This window comes from Scyliorhinus torazame, chromosome 1 (genome assembly GCF_047496885.1).
Source record: "Scyliorhinus torazame isolate Kashiwa2021f chromosome 1, sScyTor2.1, whole genome shotgun sequence".
Taxonomy (NCBI): domain Eukaryota; kingdom Metazoa; phylum Chordata; class Chondrichthyes; order Carcharhiniformes; family Scyliorhinidae; genus Scyliorhinus; species Scyliorhinus torazame.
The window spans coordinates 296,832,163-296,849,785 of record NC_092707.1 but is presented as its reverse complement, the minus strand read 5'-3'; the positions used below and the strand labels follow the sequence as shown (position 1 = coordinate 296,849,785).

The 17,623-nt window shown below is 48.7% G+C and overlaps 1 protein-coding gene across 1 annotated transcript in view; it reads right to left on the bottom strand.

Annotated features, from left to right (window-relative positions):
• The window catches only part of LOC140422708 (NADPH oxidase 3-like), a 112,090-nt gene that overhangs the window by 33,890 nt on the left and 60,577 nt on the right, over positions 1-17,623 (bottom strand). The window contains exons 8-10 of the mRNA XM_072507671.1: positions 14,968-15,060; positions 13,521-13,774; positions 8,384-8,546 (exon numbers count right to left, since the gene is read on the bottom strand). Of these exons, the coding sequence (XP_072363772.1) occupies positions 8,384-8,546; positions 13,521-13,774; positions 14,968-15,060 (510 nt within the window). The remainder of the gene's footprint in view (positions 1-8,383; positions 8,547-13,520; positions 13,775-14,967; positions 15,061-17,623) is intronic.

The window sequence follows — 17,623 nt, the reverse complement described above, 5'->3', positions numbered from 1 at the left end:
CCAGGAGCTGCACACCTCTGACCCCCAGAGGGGGACTCGAAGATGGGACAGTTTCTCAATGGACTGGACATTCCAGTCAATGGGGAGGAAAGAAAACAGGGACTGGAAGCACGACTAGCACTGGGGAAGATATGGGTGCATCGATTCCATGCAGTCGGGAAGGCACCGGGTCAGGACCGATTCCCGATTGATTTCTATAAAAGATTCACGGCAGCATTGGCCCTGCACCTATGGGAGATGTTCAATGGCTCTCTACAGAGAAGGACCCTGCCGCCCACGCTGGCCAAGGTCTTAATATCGCTGATCCCCAAAAAGGACAAAGACCCGACGGAGTGCAGACCCACCTTACTCCTAAACACCAATGCCAAAATCCTGGCACTGGTGAATGCCCTGGCGAGGTGGCTGGGGAGTTGTTTGCCAAAGGTAGACACGGAGGATCAGACAGGCTTTGTCAAGGGCAGGCAACTAACAGTCCACATCAGAAACCTGCTGAATGTGGTCATGACCCCACCTGGGGAAGAGATACCAGAAGTGATCATCTCCCTGGACGCGGAGAAGGCCTTTGACAGAGTCAAATGGAAGGAGCTCCTGGAGCTACTAGAACGGTTTGGGTTTGGGCCAGGATTCACCAGGAGCTATCAGCTCTGGATATTTCCAGCTGCACCGAGGCACAAGGCAGGGATGCCCCTCATCCCCGCTGCTATTTGCCCTGTCAATCAAGCCACTAGTCGTCACACTCAGTCGGTGAAGGGGGGGGGGAGGCATCCAAAGGGGAGACAGAGAGCACAGAGTATTGCTCACTGCAGATGACCTGCTCCTGTACGTTTCAAACCCCTAGCCAGCATGGGAGGAATAATGGACCTCCTCAGGGAGTTTGGAGCCTTCTCGGGAAAAATGGGGGAAGAACTAGACATGAAAATAGGGGAGGACTCTGGATCAAGGCATTGCACAGCACAAATTTCACCTCCTCATGCGTAGGGCTGAGCTTACTGCAGCTAAAGGTAGTGCACAAGGTCCACTTGACCAGAACACATTGTGGTGAATCACTGTAATAGGAGATGTAAGGTAGGACCTGCACTACAGGTTCGCTGGTAGCTCCGCCCACGGAGAACTGTATAAATATGCGTGACCTCCAGTGCCCTGCCATTTCGCCAGCTGCAGCAGGAGGCCACGCATCTGAGTGTACTAAAGCCACAGTTGTACCCAACTTTAGTCTTTGTGCAATTGATCGTGCGTCAATTTATTAGTCAGATTTTCCACAGAATGGATATCCGAATTAAGCTCGATCGCCTGCAGCTGGATCCGCACTCGCCCGACGCCAGAAAAGACTTTACTCACTGGCTAGCATGTTTTGAGGCCTATATCAGGGCTGCAGACCCCGAGCAAACGGAGGCTCAGAAGATAAACGTCCTGTACTCCAGACTGAGCTCCAGCGTGTTCCCGTTGATCCAAGACGCCACGAATTACACAAAAGCAATGGAACTCCTTAAGGAACACTTCGCAGAAGGCGAACACGCTCTTCGCCAGGCCATCGAAGACTTCTGGCGGGCCCTAATTCCACTCGTCCGGGACTGTGCCGGTCAGGCCGTTACGGCCGCCGAACACGCAGATCTCCTCATGCGCGATGCCTTCGTGACGGGGATTGCGTCGGACCGCATCCGAGAATGATTACTGGAAGGGGCCACCTTCAAACTGGAGGAGACAAAAACCTTGGCGCTCTGCATGAAGGTCGCATCCCGTAACGTACAATCGTACCCCTCCCGCCACGCTGCCCACCCTTCTACTCCTTCCTACCCCTCCTGGACCCCGCCGACGACCTCCTCAGCCGGGGCTCTGCCTTCCCAATACACCTGCGCCGCACGCCGATCCGCGCACCCCGGGGGTCCCCGCTGCTACTTCTGCGGTCAGCAGAAGCACCCCTGTCAACACTGCCCGGCCCGCACTGCCGTTTGTAAAGCCTGCAGTAAAAAGGGCCACTTCACGGCTGTGTGCCAAGCCCGCCCAGTCGCTACGATCACGCCCGCTATCGCCCCCTCCCCCACGCCAGACGCACAATGGTAGCCGCCATCGTCTCCTCCCGGGTCCATGTGCGATCAATGGGCGCCGCCATCTTGTCCCCCTTCGGCCACATGCGCCCCATGGGCGCCGCCATCTTGTCCCGACCCCGCAATGTGCGCACCATGGGCGCCGCCATCTTGTCCCCCGCAGGGTCTCTGGACATCCCGACATCGGAGCCACACACGCTCGCCACCCGAAGCATCTGATGGGTACCCGCAGCTCGCTTCAATGACGCTGGACCAATCTCGCCCGCACAACCTGGCCACCGCGTCGACGACAGTTAAAATCAACGGCCACGCGACCTCGTGCCTGCTGGACTCCGGGAGCACCGAAAGCTTTGATCACCCAGATACGGTAAGGCGCTGCTCCCTCGCGGTCCACCCTGCCAATCAAAGGATCTCCCTAGCCTCCGGATCCCACTCTGTCCCGATCCGAGGCTTTTGTACAGTCACCCTCACGATCCAGGGCGTAGAATTTAGTAACTTCCGCCTCTATGTCCTTCCTAATCTCTGCACTGCACTCCTGTTGGGCCTGGACTTCCAGTGCAATCTCCAGAGCCTCACCCTCAAATTCGGCGGGCCCTTACCCCCCCTTACTGTTTGCGGCCTCGCGACCCTCAAGGTCAATCCCCCCTCCCTTTTTGCCAATCTAACTGCAGATTGCAAGCCCGTTGCCACTAGGAGCAGACGGTACAGCACCCAGGACAAGACCTTCATCAGGTCCGAAGTCCAGCAGCTGCTTAAGGAGGGTATTATCGAGGCCAGCAACAGCCCCTGGAGAGCCCAAGTGGTAGTTGTAAAGACTGGGGAGAAAGACAGGGTGGTCATTGACGACAGTCAGACCATCAATCGGTACACGCAGCTCGACGAGTACCCCCTCCCACGCATATCTGATATGGTCAATCAGATTGCGCAGTACCGGGTCTTCTCAACAATTGATCTGAAATCCGCCTACCACCAGCTCCCCATCTGGAAGTCGGACCGGCCATCGAGGCGGACGGTCGCCTCAACCACTTCCTTAGGGTCCCTTTCAGTGTCACAAATGGAGTCTCGGTCTTCCAAAGAGAAATGGACCGAATGGTCGACCAGTACGGTTTGCGGGCCACCTTTCCGTACTGAGATAATGTCACCATCTGCGGCTATGACCAGCAGTACCACGATTCCAACCTCGATAAATTCCTCCGCACTGCCACTCTTCTCAACCTGACCTACAACAAAGAGAAGTGTGTGTTCAGCACGACCCGGTTAGCCATTTTCGGCTATATACTCCAAAATGGACTTCTCGGGCCCGACCCCGACCGCATGCGCCCCCTCATGGAACTCCCCCCCCCCCCCCCCCCACACTCCCGCAAGGTCCTCAAACCTGCCTGGGATTCTTTTCCTACTATGCTCAGTGGGTCCCAAACTATGCGGACAAGGCCCGCCCACTCATTCAGTCCACCCAATTCCCCTTGCGGCTGAGGCACAACATGCTTTCACCCGCATCAGAGCAGACATCGCCAAGGCCGGGATACGCGCAGTAGATGAGTCACTGCCCTTTCCAGCTTCAGACGTCGCCCTTGCTGCCACTCTAAACTAGGCAGGCAGACCCGTGGCATTCTTTTCCCGCACCCTTCATGCATCGGAAATTCACCACTCATCCGTCGAAAAGGAGGCCCAAGCTATCGTTGAAGCTGTGCGGCATTGGAGGCATTACCTGGTCGGTAAGAGATTCACTCTCCTTACAGACCAACGGTCGGTAGCCTTCATGTTCAATAACACACATCGGGTCAAGATCAAAAATGATAAAATCTTGCGATGGGGAATCGAGCTCTCCACCTATAATTACGAGATCTTGTATCGCCCCGGTAAACTCAACAAGCCCCCAGACGCCCTCTCCCGAGGCCCTACACGACAGCCTTTGTCACCCGGGGATCACCCGATTGTACCATTTGCTCGCAATCTGCCTTACTCCGTCGAGGAAGTAAGGACAGTCACCAGGGACTGCCAGGTCTGTGCGGAGTGCAAGCCGCACTTCTACCGGCCGGACCGTGCGTGCCTGGTGAAGGCTTCCCACCCCTTTGAATGCCTCAGCATGGATTTCAAAGGGCCCCTCCCCTCCACCGACCGTAACACGTACATTTTCAGTGTGGACGATGAGTACTCCAGATTCCCCTTCGCCATCCCATGCCCCGATATGACGTCTGGCACAGTCATCAAGGCCCTCAGCACCATCTTCGCTCTGTTCGGTTTCCCCGCCTACATCCACAGTGACAGGGGATCATCATTCATGAGTGATGAGCTGCGTCAGTTCCTGCTCAGCAGAGGTATAGCCTCCAGCAGGATGACCAGCTACAACCCCCGGAGAAACGGGCAAGTAAAACAGGAGAATGGGACGATTTGGAGGGCCGTCCAGCTGGCCCTACGATCCAGGAACCTCCCAGCCTCTCGCTGGCAGGAGGTCCTCCCTGACGCTCTGCACTCCATCCGGTCACTATTGTGCACCGCCACTAATAACACACCCCATGAACATGTTTTTACCTTCCCCAAGAAGTCCACATCCGGGGTGTTGCTCCCGACTTGGCTCGCTGCTCCAGGACCGGTCCTTCTCCGTAGGCATGTCCGACTCCACAAGGCGGGCCCCTTGGTGGACAGGGTTCACCTGCTCCACGCCAACCCTCCTACGTTGAGTTCCCCGACGGCCGCCAAGATACTGTCTCACTCAGGGACTTGGCACCGTCAGATTCCACCCCATCACACCGCCCCACCAATGCCTCCCCCCCCCCACCTCCCACTGCGCCGCCAATATTGACCCCACCAAGCCACCCCCCTTCCCTTTTCCGCACAAGAGGACGAAGAGGACTTCACGCTCCCGGAGTTCCCCGATGACTGGCCAGCACCACCACCACCGCCATCGGTGCCACCTCCACCACCGCCAGCACCGACTTCGCCGCCACCGTTACGCCGCTCCCAACGAAGCACCAAAGCACCGGACCGGCTGAACCTTTGACGGACTCCGGACCGTCAACATGGACTTTTCTTTCCCTACCACTGTACATAATTGCACTAATTGTATATAGTTTCACGTCACCCCGCCGTACTCATTTTTAACAGGGGGTGAATGTGGTGAACCACTGTAATAGGAGATGTAAGGAAGGACCTGCATTACAGGATCGCCGGTAGCTCCTGCCAGCTGGCTCCGCCCACGGAGAACTGTATAAATATGTATGACCTCCAGCGCCCTGCCATTTCACCAGCTGCAGCAGGAGGCCACGCATCTGACTGTAATAAAGCCACAGTTTTGGGCAGCACGGTAGCATTGTGGATAGCACAATTGCTTCACAGCTCCAGGGTCCCAGGTTCGATTCCGGCTTGGGTCACTGTCTGTGCGGAGTCTGCACATCCTCCCCGTGTGTGCGTGGGTTTCCTCCGGGTGCTCCGGTTTCATCCCACAGTCCAAAGATGTGCAGGTTAGGTGGATTGGCCATGATAAATTGCCCTTAGTGTCCAAAATTGCCCTTAGTGTTGGGTGGGGCTACTGGGTTATGGGGATAGGGTGGAGGTGTTGACCTTTGGTAGGGTGCTCTTTCCAAGAGCCGGTGCAGACTCGATGGGCCAATTGGCCTCCTTCTGCGCTGTAAATTCTATGATAATCTATGAGTTGTATCCAACGTTAGTCTTTGTGCAATTGATCGTGCATCACACATATGAGCGGGTTCTTCCCAGAGGTGCAGGACAAATGCGAACGTGCCAGGGAGACCCTGCCAACCATGCCCACATGTTCTGGTCATGTGCCAAACTTGTCTGGTACTGGACCACCTTTTCCGAGGCCATGCCCAAGGTTGTGGGAGTGAGGGTGGAGCTGTGCCCAAAGGAGGCGGTCTTCAGGGTATCAGAACAGCCAGAGCTTTTTGCGGGGAGAGGAGCAGACACTCTAGCCTTTGCCTCTCTGATCACCCGCTTGAGAATCCTGTTCGGCTAGAGATCAGCAGCGCCACCCAAGGCCACGGACTGGCTATCTGACCTAGCCAAATTTCCCAAATTGGAAAAAGTAAAATTCAGCATCAGAGGATCAGAAGAGGGTTTCCAAAATTCCTGGAAAAAATTCAGCAACCTGTTCGAGGACCTGTTCGTAGCCAGCAACCAATATGGGAACTCGGCGGTGGGGGAGACTGAAACAGTCTCCATTTGGGAGACTATTTTCCACCGGAGCTGAATTGCACCAGCTTCACAGTCCCCTTGGGGTCATAAAGCATGATGCAATTCTGTGTTCCATGCCATACAAATTTATGCATGGTGTGCGTGGAATATGAGGGATTCCAATTTGCCGCCATCTTGAGCAGGCAGCCCGGTAGTGAGGTACCAAGGCCGGCCAACCCCTTGCACCGCAAATCGGCCCCAACACCCCCACTGCACAGCAGTCACCCACCCCTGGATTGACTGGGTGCCCTCCCTACCCCCAAGTACGGGGGTGACCCAATCGACTCTCTCAGGGACCCGTGTGATAGGGGGACTCCCCTCAGGGACCCCTGTACAGGAAGAACCCCCCAGGCTCCTGTAATAGGGGGACCACCCACAGGAATCCCCTGCCCAAAGGCACCCCCACCACAGAATCGTCCCCCACACACACAGACCCCCCTCCCCCACACAGATGTGATCAATGTTTATAAACATTGGGATTTCATCACTTGGGCTGCTGTAGCATGAAGGGATTAAAGCTGCAGATGGTTTGTACAAGCTGTCAATCACAGACCACTACTCAAAAGCTATGAATGTCTTGCAGCTAATGGATCTGTGGGAACCAGGTGCAGGCACAGCTGCTCGCCTTTGAAGAATGGACACATGGAGCTGCAAGGTAAGTATTACAGCTACAAAACTTCCCAGTGCTCCTGTCTGGATTGCTCTCTAGTTTCCATACAGAGGTCCCTTTCTGGGGGGGTCATGGGGAGTCTGTCTGTGAGGGGGGGGGGGGGTGGCATCTGTGGAGGGGCTTCCTTTAGGCAGAGAGTTCCTGCGGGGAGCCCCCAATACAGGGGGCCTTGGGAGGTCTCCCTATTACAGGGGCCCCTGTGGTGGGTCTCTATTATAGGGGCCCCTGTGGTGGGTCTCTATTACAGGCCTCCCAGGGGGGTCCCCCTATTACAGGGGTCCCTGCGGTGGATCTCTCTATTACAGGGGCCCTTGGGTGGTCTTCCTATTACAGGGTCCCTCAAGAGTGACCTGGTATTATAGGGTTCCCTGGGAGGGGTCCCCCTATTACAGGGGTCCATATGGTGGGGATGGGGCCTGGGTAGGGGTGGAGGGGGGGGGGGAGTGGGGGTATACTAGAGGAGGCCTGGGCAGGCAATGCATTGTTGAGGGGTCTCCCTTGGATGGGCTTGGATGGTCTCTATCAGGGTGGCCCTGACATGGTGGACCTCGTGGTGGCGTGAGGTCCGCCATGTTAGGGCCACACTGGTAAAAACCACAAGTGATCTGCACCCACATGATTCCTGGCCACAGGGACTACATTTATTGAATCCCCCCCGCCAGCGCTCATCGTGGACCTCGTTCATACCGCCAGCAGGGGTTTGGAGCATTGTGTTTAGGTCGGCGCTTGGCACCGAACACGATTTTCACTGACTCCTGATTCTCTGTCCCATCGGGGAATGCCCTTCAGGCATCCCGCAGAATCCCGCCCAATATCTTTTAAAAGGTATAAACTTGTAACTGTTAATGTTCTGAGTGACTTGGGTGTACTTGTATAATGAACACAGAAAGATGACATGCAGGTGCAACAAGGAAGCAAAATGGCATATTGGCCTTTACTGCAAGGATATTTGAGTTCCAGAATAGGGAAGTTAAATCGCACTTTGATGTTGCTTTTTGTACATGGGACACATATTGTCAGGTTATAGTTTTAATGGACGAGTTTGGCTAGAGGCATGGACAGTTCTGAACCACAAGTCTTCAGCACTATAGCCTTGCTGTACTCAGTGTTCTCAGCAATTTCTTGATATAACAATGGAGTGAATCAAATTGATTGAAGACTGGCTTCTGCAATGCTTTGGACCTCAAAAGCAGGCGGAGATGAATCGTTACTTCTGGCTGAAGGTTACACACAATCTGACCCAAAATAGCACAGAGAGATTTGTAGTTTGAGCACATGAAACATTTGAGAGTACTGATCTTTACTAATTGAAATTAATGTCCCATGTGTAATAAGATGCAAAACGTGTGACTGATTGCAACCCAGTTCACTCATGTAATCTGTGTTCAATCAGGTGACTTCTTGTTTAAAGTCATATCACAGGGACTTGTGCAATATCCTTTCAGGATAAAACAATACTGGAATTTAAATTACTTACCCTTTCTACTTTCAATGTCATTGTTGGTTGACTGCACTTGTACCAAATGGATTTCAGTACAGATGCAAAGGGAGTGACTCCAATTCCTGTAGCAATCATCACACTAACTTTATAATAGAATATGTCTATACAGGCAGTTCCAAAAGGACCATCTACTGCAACTCTGTAACACAGAAAAATATACACTGGTTTGATACATAAGTACACAAGGTACCCATTGTTCATCATTACTATAAGCGTCACATTTCAGTTACTTGCAGTTTTCAGTTACTTTAATCTAGCTGAAATTTATAGGATATATCATTAACTATTCCTAAAAAAAATCAGAAAAATACGTTATTATATTAATTTACATTTATATTAATAGAGACAGACTTGATATTCCAACATTCTGGGGAGACAGAGGATTAGTATTGTTACTGGACCAGTAATCCAGAGGCTCAGTGGAATACCCTGGGCACCCAGGTTTCTAGCCCACCACGGCGGATGGTGGAATTTGAACTCAATGAATGAACATTTTGGATTAAAAGTCTAATGATGACCATGAAACCCTTGTCAATTGGCATAAAAAGGAATCCCATCTGGTTCACTCATGTCCTTTAGGGAAGGAAACCTGCCATCCTTATCTGGTCTACCTGTGATCCACAGCAATGTGGTTGACTCTTAACTGTCCTCTGAAATGGCCGAGCAAGCCACTCAGTTGTATCAAACTGCAAAAAGGTCAATTAGGAGTGAAACTGGACGGACCACCCAGCAAACACCTAGGCACCGGAAATGACAATGGCAAAGTTCTCCTTACAAACATCTGGGACTTGTGCCAAAACAGGAAGAGCTGTCCCAAGGACTAGTCAAGAAACAGCCTGACATTGTCGTACTCATGGACCTATCTGACAAACAATATCCCAGACACCACCATCACCATCCCTGGACATGCCCTGTATCACCAGCAGGACACACCCACCAGAGGTGACAGGACAGTCAGGAGGGAGTTGTCCTGAGAGCCCTCAACATGGACTTTGAACCCCATGAAGTCTCATGGCACCAGGTCAAGCATGGGTAAGGAAACCTGCTGCTGATTAACATGTACTGTCCCACCCTCGACTGATGAATCAGAACTCCTCCATATTGAACACCACTTGGAGGAAGCACTGAGGATGACAAAAGTGCAGAATATATTCTGAGTGGGGGATTTCAATTTCCAACATGAAGAGTGGCTTGGTAGCACCACTACAGACCAAGCTGTGTGAATCCTGAAGGACATAGCTGCTAGACTGGGTCTTCGGCAGGTGGTAAAGGAACCAACAAGAGGGAAAGACATACTTGACCTCTTCCTCACCAAACTGCCTGCCCCTGATGCGTCTGTTCATGACAGTGACCAGACAAGAACAGCGCACAGTTCTTGAGGAGACAAAGACCTGTCCTCACATTTAGGATACCCTCCAACATGTTTGTGGCACTATATTTCAAACAGATCGAGCAACATTGGCCAACCATGAGCTGCTGTGGGCCATCAGCAGCAGCAGAATTGTACTCAATCACAATCTGTAACCTCATGGTCTGGCATATTTCCCACTCTACCATTACCACCAAGCCAAGGGATCAAGCCTGCTTCAATGAAGAGTGCAGGAAGGCATGCCAGGATCAGCACCAGGCATATCTAAAAATGAGTTGTCAACCTAGTGACGTTATGCCAAACAGCATAAGCAGCAAGAAATAGACAGAGATAAGTGAATCCAAAACCACCAGATCAGATCTAAGCTCTGTAGTTCTGCCAATCAGTCATGAATGGTGGTGAGCAATTAAACAACTAACTGTAGAAGGGGCCTCCAAAAATATCCCCATCCTCAATATGGCGGATCCCAACACATCAGTGCAAAAGATAAGGCTGAAGTATTTGCAACAATCTTCAGCCTGAAGTGCCGAGTGAATGACCCATCTTGGCTTCCTCCAGAGGTCCCCAATATCACAGATGTGAATCTTCAGTCAATTCGATTCACTATATGTGATATCAAAAAATGGCTGAAAGCACTGGATACTGCAAAGGCTATGGGCCCTGACAATATTCTGGAAATACCACTGAAGACTTGTGCTCCAGAGCTTGCCGTGTTCCAAGCCAAGTAGCTCCAGTACAGCTAACACTGGCATCTACCCAAAAGTATGGAAAATTGCCTATGTATGTCCTATGTATAAAAGGTAGAACAACTCCCACCAGGTGAAATGCTACCCTATCAGTCTACTGTCGATCATCAGTGAAGTGTTAGAAGGAGTCATCAACAGTGCTATCAAGTGGTATTCGCTTCACAATAATCTGCTCACTGATGGTCAGTTTGGTTTATGCCAGGGTCATTTAACTCCTGACCTCATTACAATCTTGGATCAAACAAGGACATACGCACCAGAAGTGGCAGGTCAGTGGTCTACAGTCAGGAGGGAGTTGTCCTGAGAGTCCTCAATATCAATTCTGGACCCCATGAAGTCTCATGGCACCAGGTCAAACATCGGCAAAACAGCTGAAGTCCAGAGGTGAGGGGAGAGTGACTGCCCTTGACATCAAGGCAGCATTTGACCAAGTGTGGCATCAGAGAGCCCGAGCAAAACGGGCATCAATGGGAAGCAGGGGAAAAACACTCTACTGCTTTGGTCAAACCCAGCACTAAGGAAGATGGTTATAGTTGTTGGGGGTTAATCGACTCAGTCCCCGAACATCACTGTAAGAGTTCCTCAGGGTGGTGTCCTAGGCCCAAGTATCTTCAGCTGCTTCACAGATGACCTTCCTTCCATCTTAAGGTCAGAAGTGGGGACAGTGTTCAGCACCATTTTCAATGCCTCAGATGCTGAAGCACTCCAGGTCCAAGTGCAGCAAAACCTGGACAATATCCAGGCTTGGGTTGACAAGTGGCAAATAACATTCATGTGAGGCAATGGCCATCTCCACCAAGAGAGAATCTAACCATCCTCCCTGGGCATTCAGTGGCATTACCATTGCTGAATCCCCCACTATCAACATCCCGGGTGTTAGAAATGACCACAAACTGAATTGTATTAGACATATAAAAACTGTGGCTACAAGAACAGGTCAAAGGCTAGGAATCCTGTGGTGAGTAACTCACCTTCTGACTCCCCAATGCATGTCCACCATTGACAAGGCACAAGTCATTTGCCTGGATGAGTGCAACAACATTCGAAAAGCTTGAGGCTATCCAAATTAAAGCCGTCTGCTTGACTGACACCTCATCCACATATATTCACTCCCTCCACCACAAGCGCACGGTACCAGCAGTGTGGACCATCTACAAGATCCACTGTAGGAACACACCAATGCTTCTTAGACAGCACCTTCCAAACCCACAACGTCCTCCATCAAGAAGGACAATGGCAGCAGAAACATGGGAATACTGCTGCCTGGATGTTCCCCTCCAAACCACTCACCATCCTATCTTGGAACTGTATCACTGTTCCTTCACTGTCACTGTGTCAAAATCCAGGGATTCCCTTGCTATCAGGACTTTGGTGTACTTGCAGCAGATGGACTGCAGCGGTTAGAGAAGGCAGCTCACCACCACCTTCTCAAGGCCAATTAGGGATGGGTAATGGCCTAACCAATGAAGCCCACATGCCATTAATGTATAAAACAAACACAGAATAATTCTGAATCTCAGTCTTTCCTTTAGCCTAACTATATTGAAATATTATTGTGTGCCTCGAGTGGTAATGTATCGCAGAAGACATGTTTGCAGGGAAGGATGTTTAGCTATTTCTTCCAGGCAGCATTGACATGGTTCCACCTTTGCTCAAAACTTCTATCTTCATGCTATAATTTAGACAAAGAGGGCTGGATTCTCTGTTTTTGGGACTATGTCCTCACGCCGTCATAAAAACTGGACTTTCACGCCAGAAAAACTGGCGCGAAAGGGCCACATATCCCTAGCCCTGCAGGGGGTTAGCAGTGAACCAGCGTGAAACTAGAAGCTTTTGCTGCAGATATGGGCCCCCACACATCCGGGTCAGAGGCAGCGCCGTGCTCCATGGTGGAGTCAGACCACGGAGCTGGACCCTAAACATAGTGGCTCAGGTCAGCGATGCACCCAAAAATTGCCAGGCCGTGTATAAGGCCCCCCCTGCCCTCTGATCGTCCCGGCCCCGACCAGGGCGGCCACGGGCTGAGTCCGCAGCTGCCACGCTAGTATCCCGACAGGCAGGACCATGATAGATCCATGCCGTCGGGACTTCGGCCAGTCGGAGGCGGAGAATGGCAGGTCGGATCTCCAGCAATGGCCGCAGGTAAGTCATATGCGGCGCAGCGTACTCGCGTACACCGCTTTTCGGGACCCGGAGAATCGGGAACCGGCACCAGTCCCAATTCGATGCGGGGAAATATATTCTCTGCCCCGCTGTCGGCCGCGATTTTGGCATCGGAGTGCGGAGAATCCAGTCCAGAGTGTCAGCAAGCAATTTCTCCAAGAAGAGCATCACAGTTCATCCTAAATCTTCACACAGCTAACATCAATTCACAGGCATTTCTCAGTAAAGATTACCACTAAGCAGTTTGGAGGAGGAATTCTCTCTTGTCCAGGGACATTGAGACCAATTGCAATAACAGCTGTTGTCACAGCTAACTCAGCACAGATCAGTAAGAAGTCTTACAAGCCTTTAAGAAGTCTTACAATCCTCAGCACAGATCAGTATTCAAATCAGACACTTCATGACAAGCTGTGGTGCTACACCATACAGCAGGGAAGCTGAGGCGTGTTTTATATGGTTTAATGTTCAGGGATTAACAAGAAACATGGACTGGTCCACAAATTGGAGTATTGGTCACAGAAATAAGCCATTTAATTCATGACATAGCTAATTTTCTAGTGATAAAATTTAAAATGCATCACTGGAAATTTGGAAGCATTGTGAATTGGCCAGGATACCTTCGACAATGCAGTATGTTCAGCAACAGAAGGAGAAAAAGGAGTTCTGTCAGTTAGGATAAGTTTTTGTTCACCTCTCACGTTTGCATATTTAAATATTCTATTTGCTGTATATCCAAAATATGCTAACTTAAGAGAAACAACTAAAGTACTTGTGCTTTCATTATTTACCAATTAATTTCATAAAACTATGTTTACAGAAATCTCAAATAGTAAACCTTGGCATCTTCCAGGCTTCCCGAAATCCTCTTAAATTAGCTCCACAGGCCTCAAACAGAGCACTTGTCCAGTCTCCCAGTGCTCTCATGTGGATACTGAAGTGGTCTTCTTCAGAGGCAGAGGTCAATGTGAATGGATGCCATTCAAAGCGAGATATTGAAGGACAATGCAGCAAGATATACTGACCGGATTTCATTTTAAAGCCATGCTTTTTCATCTGAAGCTCAAGAACCCTGGAGGGATGTACTATCACCTGCCCATCAAAAAATGAGTAAGAGAAGTTATGTCCTTAACATGAATCATCATGAAAGATATTGTGTATATTTCTTATATTTAAAGCAAAGTCAAAGGGGTCATCAGCTTTTAGAGATGTTACTGCTGAATCTCAGTTTAGGATAAGTGTGACAATACATGATCACATTTCATGTGGCTATAAATTTATAACATAGGAACATCTGAACGAACGAATTAAGAGCAGGAAAAGGCCACTCGGTTTTTTCAACCTACTCCGCCATTCAATAAGATCATGGCTGATCTGATTTCAGCTTCAACTCCACATTCCTGCTTACCCCGATAACCTTCCATCCTTTGCTCATCAAGAATCTATCTACCTCTGCCTTAAAAATATTCAAGGACTATCGCCTTTTGAGGAAGAGAGTTCCAAAGACTCATGATCCTCTGAGAGAGAAAAAAATCTTGTCTTGTCCAAAATAGGTGACCCCTTATTTTTAAACAATGGCCCCTAGCACTTGATTCTCACACAAGAGGAAACACACTCTCCACATCTACCCTATTAAGACCCCTCAGGATCAGATATGTTTCAATCAATCGCCTCTTACTCTTCTAAACTCCAGCGGATATAAGCCTAGCTGTCCAACCTTTCCTCAAAGACAACCTGCACACCCCTGGTATTAGTTCATTGATAATAAGTCTTTAAAACCCAAGCTTAGTATCAGCTAATCACTATGTAATGATTTACTACATCTTCATTTCTACTCTTCAGTCTTGATAGTGACTTTCACTATGGAGTATGCTTTACCGTCTATATCATCGATATAAAACGATTTTATTTACTGTGCTAACCATACTATAGCTCTGGTTTATTCATCAGGATAAAGCGAAAGCCAATTAACCAAACGTGTCAATATCAATGACTTTTTTTGTAACTTTTTTAGCTACAGTATGTTGGGAGATAAGAGAATCCAGCAGAAGTCTCACACATCAGTCATGGAGCTACCTGACACCCCATATGTCAGCATCAGTTGCAGTGAGGTTTATCACTTCTTAGTCTGGCTGTTGAGTCAATGTTTAAAAAGTGGTTAACCACAAATCAGGAGGAATACTAACCTGTCAGTTGAGATGATTTCTGAGTGCAAAACAAATGAGAATAGGAATGTAAACAACTATTTCTGAAAAAAAGGTAAGATGTTACAAAGCAGTTTTTACCTTTGTAATCACAACTTTTTGTAGAGATCTGCAAAACCGAATCAATCTTTCACAAATGTACAGAACAATAGGGCCCAAAATCCATTTCCAGGTCTGTGAAGGAAGCACATAAGAATTTCTCAAACATACTCAATAAAAAGCTTTTTTTTAATCACACTTTTGTGAGGGCCACGAAGAATCCAGCACGAGTTTTAAGGATACAAAGTAATAACATTTATTTACAATAACATATATATATATATAAAATAGCAGCAGTAGCAACTTCCCTTGCTGCACACCTTCCTGCTGTTTCCAAACTGGCCAGCTTTATTTATACTTGGAGTTTACTAATGGTTTCTCCGCCCCCCTCATTGGGGAAGCTCATACTCCCACAGGATTGTGGGATTGTCATTAGTCCCCAGCCAATGGTAAGTAGGCAGGTTATAACACACACGAGAGAATGTCTCACTTTTGGCTGATTCAGAGGTCCATAAGACCATAAGACATAGGAACAGAATTAGGCCACTCGGCCCATCGAGTCTGCTCCGCCATTCAATCATGACTGATATTTTTTGCATCCCCATTCTCCTGCCTTCTCCCCATAACCCCTGATACCCTTATTAATCAAGAACCTATCTTTCTCTGTCTTAAAGACACTCAGTGGAAAGGTCTTTGTTGAGCTATCTTAATCTTTACAATTTGAATGAAATGGGGTATAATGAATTTTAAAGCAGCCACACTGTGCGATTACCAATAGAGATATTAGGCCAGAAGTTGCTGCAAAGACAGATTTGGTGGCAGGTAATGATAATTAACTTTTTAGCTCAACCATGACATCACACTATATTTGTGTCACAAATTGCTGGAATGTTAGTGTGATAATGTCACAGTGATTTCAATGTCATGTCTGGGGTCTCTTGAGCATTGTTCCCATTATCCATTTCCATAACCAATAAAAAAAATGGATAGAGATTTGAACAGTGTGAGCAATAGAGAAGAAACGTGTTAAATGAGTCCAAGTCTGAAACACAAAAAGAAGAGAGAGTGTACTCGGGAGAGAAAAGAAACAGAATGGATAATAACAAAAAAAATTAAAGACCAAATAGAAGAAGAGAACAAGCTGTGTTTGGAAATTGTTGCATTGGTCCTTGAGGATTTATTGAGTGAATGGCAGGGCAGGTGTCGAAATGTACGAACATTCTTCACTCAAGAAGTATAGAACCAATGGCCCCATTCATTATGCTTTCATGGGAATATTGGAACTGCCAGATGAAAAAAAGAATACAATCAATCAAATTATTCTGCAATCATCCTGATAATGTTGACTAATCATCACAATCAACTTCAATCAACTAGTTTACATCAGACCCATAGATGAGGCAAGGAAAGTCCTGGTGATGGAGAACTTTGGGAGCCATGGGTACAAAGTTACCTTCATTTATCATGTGATAAATGTATCACATACTGTATCTCAAAATGTTATCTTCTGAAATAAATCTATTCAATTTACATTTCCAAGTACTGAAATGACTTTGCATCCTTAAAATGATTGGCTTCTGACACCAATGGGAATGTTGATGGCAAGATTGGCACAAAGACACTATCAAAAAAAAATGTTTAAATATCTAGAAATAATTTGCTACCTGCTGGAATGAGACTCGACAGCTTCTTGGGCATCCCAGGTTGAGCCTGAACCATATATCAAACAGTGTCAGAGTGCTCTACGACATTAATTATCAGCTCTAAATGGCTGCAGCAGAAACATTTTGCATTACATTCTGGCAGAACGGATCTACTTGGTCCTAGAGCAATGGTGGCAACCTGCGGCCCGGGGCCACTTGAGGCCCATCTGGGTTCTGAGTGTGGCCTACAAGACATTTTGTTCACTGTTGCCCTCGGGTAGGGTTGCCACATTCTGCTGATTTCTGTCCACGATTTTTCCGACTGGTATGACTGAAGTGATACACATGTAAAGAAAGGGCAAGTGAAGTGAGGTGCATTCTGATTGCACACAACATTGACTGTGAGAGCTGTGCGCTCTCTCTGAGTCCAAAGTGTAAATATTTATTTTGTTTTTACCACCTCAAGATTTTTAAAATTTAATTTAGAGAACCCAATTCATTTTTTCCAATTAAGGGGCAATTTATCAAGGCCAATCCACCTAGCCTGCACATCTTTGGGGTGTGGGGGCGAAACCCACGCGAACACGTGGAGAATGTGCAAACTCCACACGAACAGTGACCCAGAGCCGGGATCGAACCTGGGACCTCGGCGCCGTGAAACTGCAGGGCTAACCCACTGCGCCACCGTGCTGCCCTTTACCACCTCAAGTTGATGATAGCTCTATTGATTTATAAATTATTAAGAATTTTCTATAACTCGTTATGAAATATCTGGCATCTGCTAAATGTATTTAAGCTTATTCATGGGGTCATGGTTAGTGAACAGGCCTGACTTAAATCTTGCCACTCACTGAGATGAAGGAGGATCACTTATGCAGCCCACTCACTAACCTAGGTTGCCCATCACTATCGGAGAGGCTCCACCAACCAGCCTCTCTTCAGTTATGAAGAGGAGTCAGTTGGACTCAAAACGTCAACTCTGTTTCTCTCTCCACAGATGCTGCCAGACCTGCAGAGGTTTTCCAACACTTTCTTTTTTCATTCCACGGAATGGA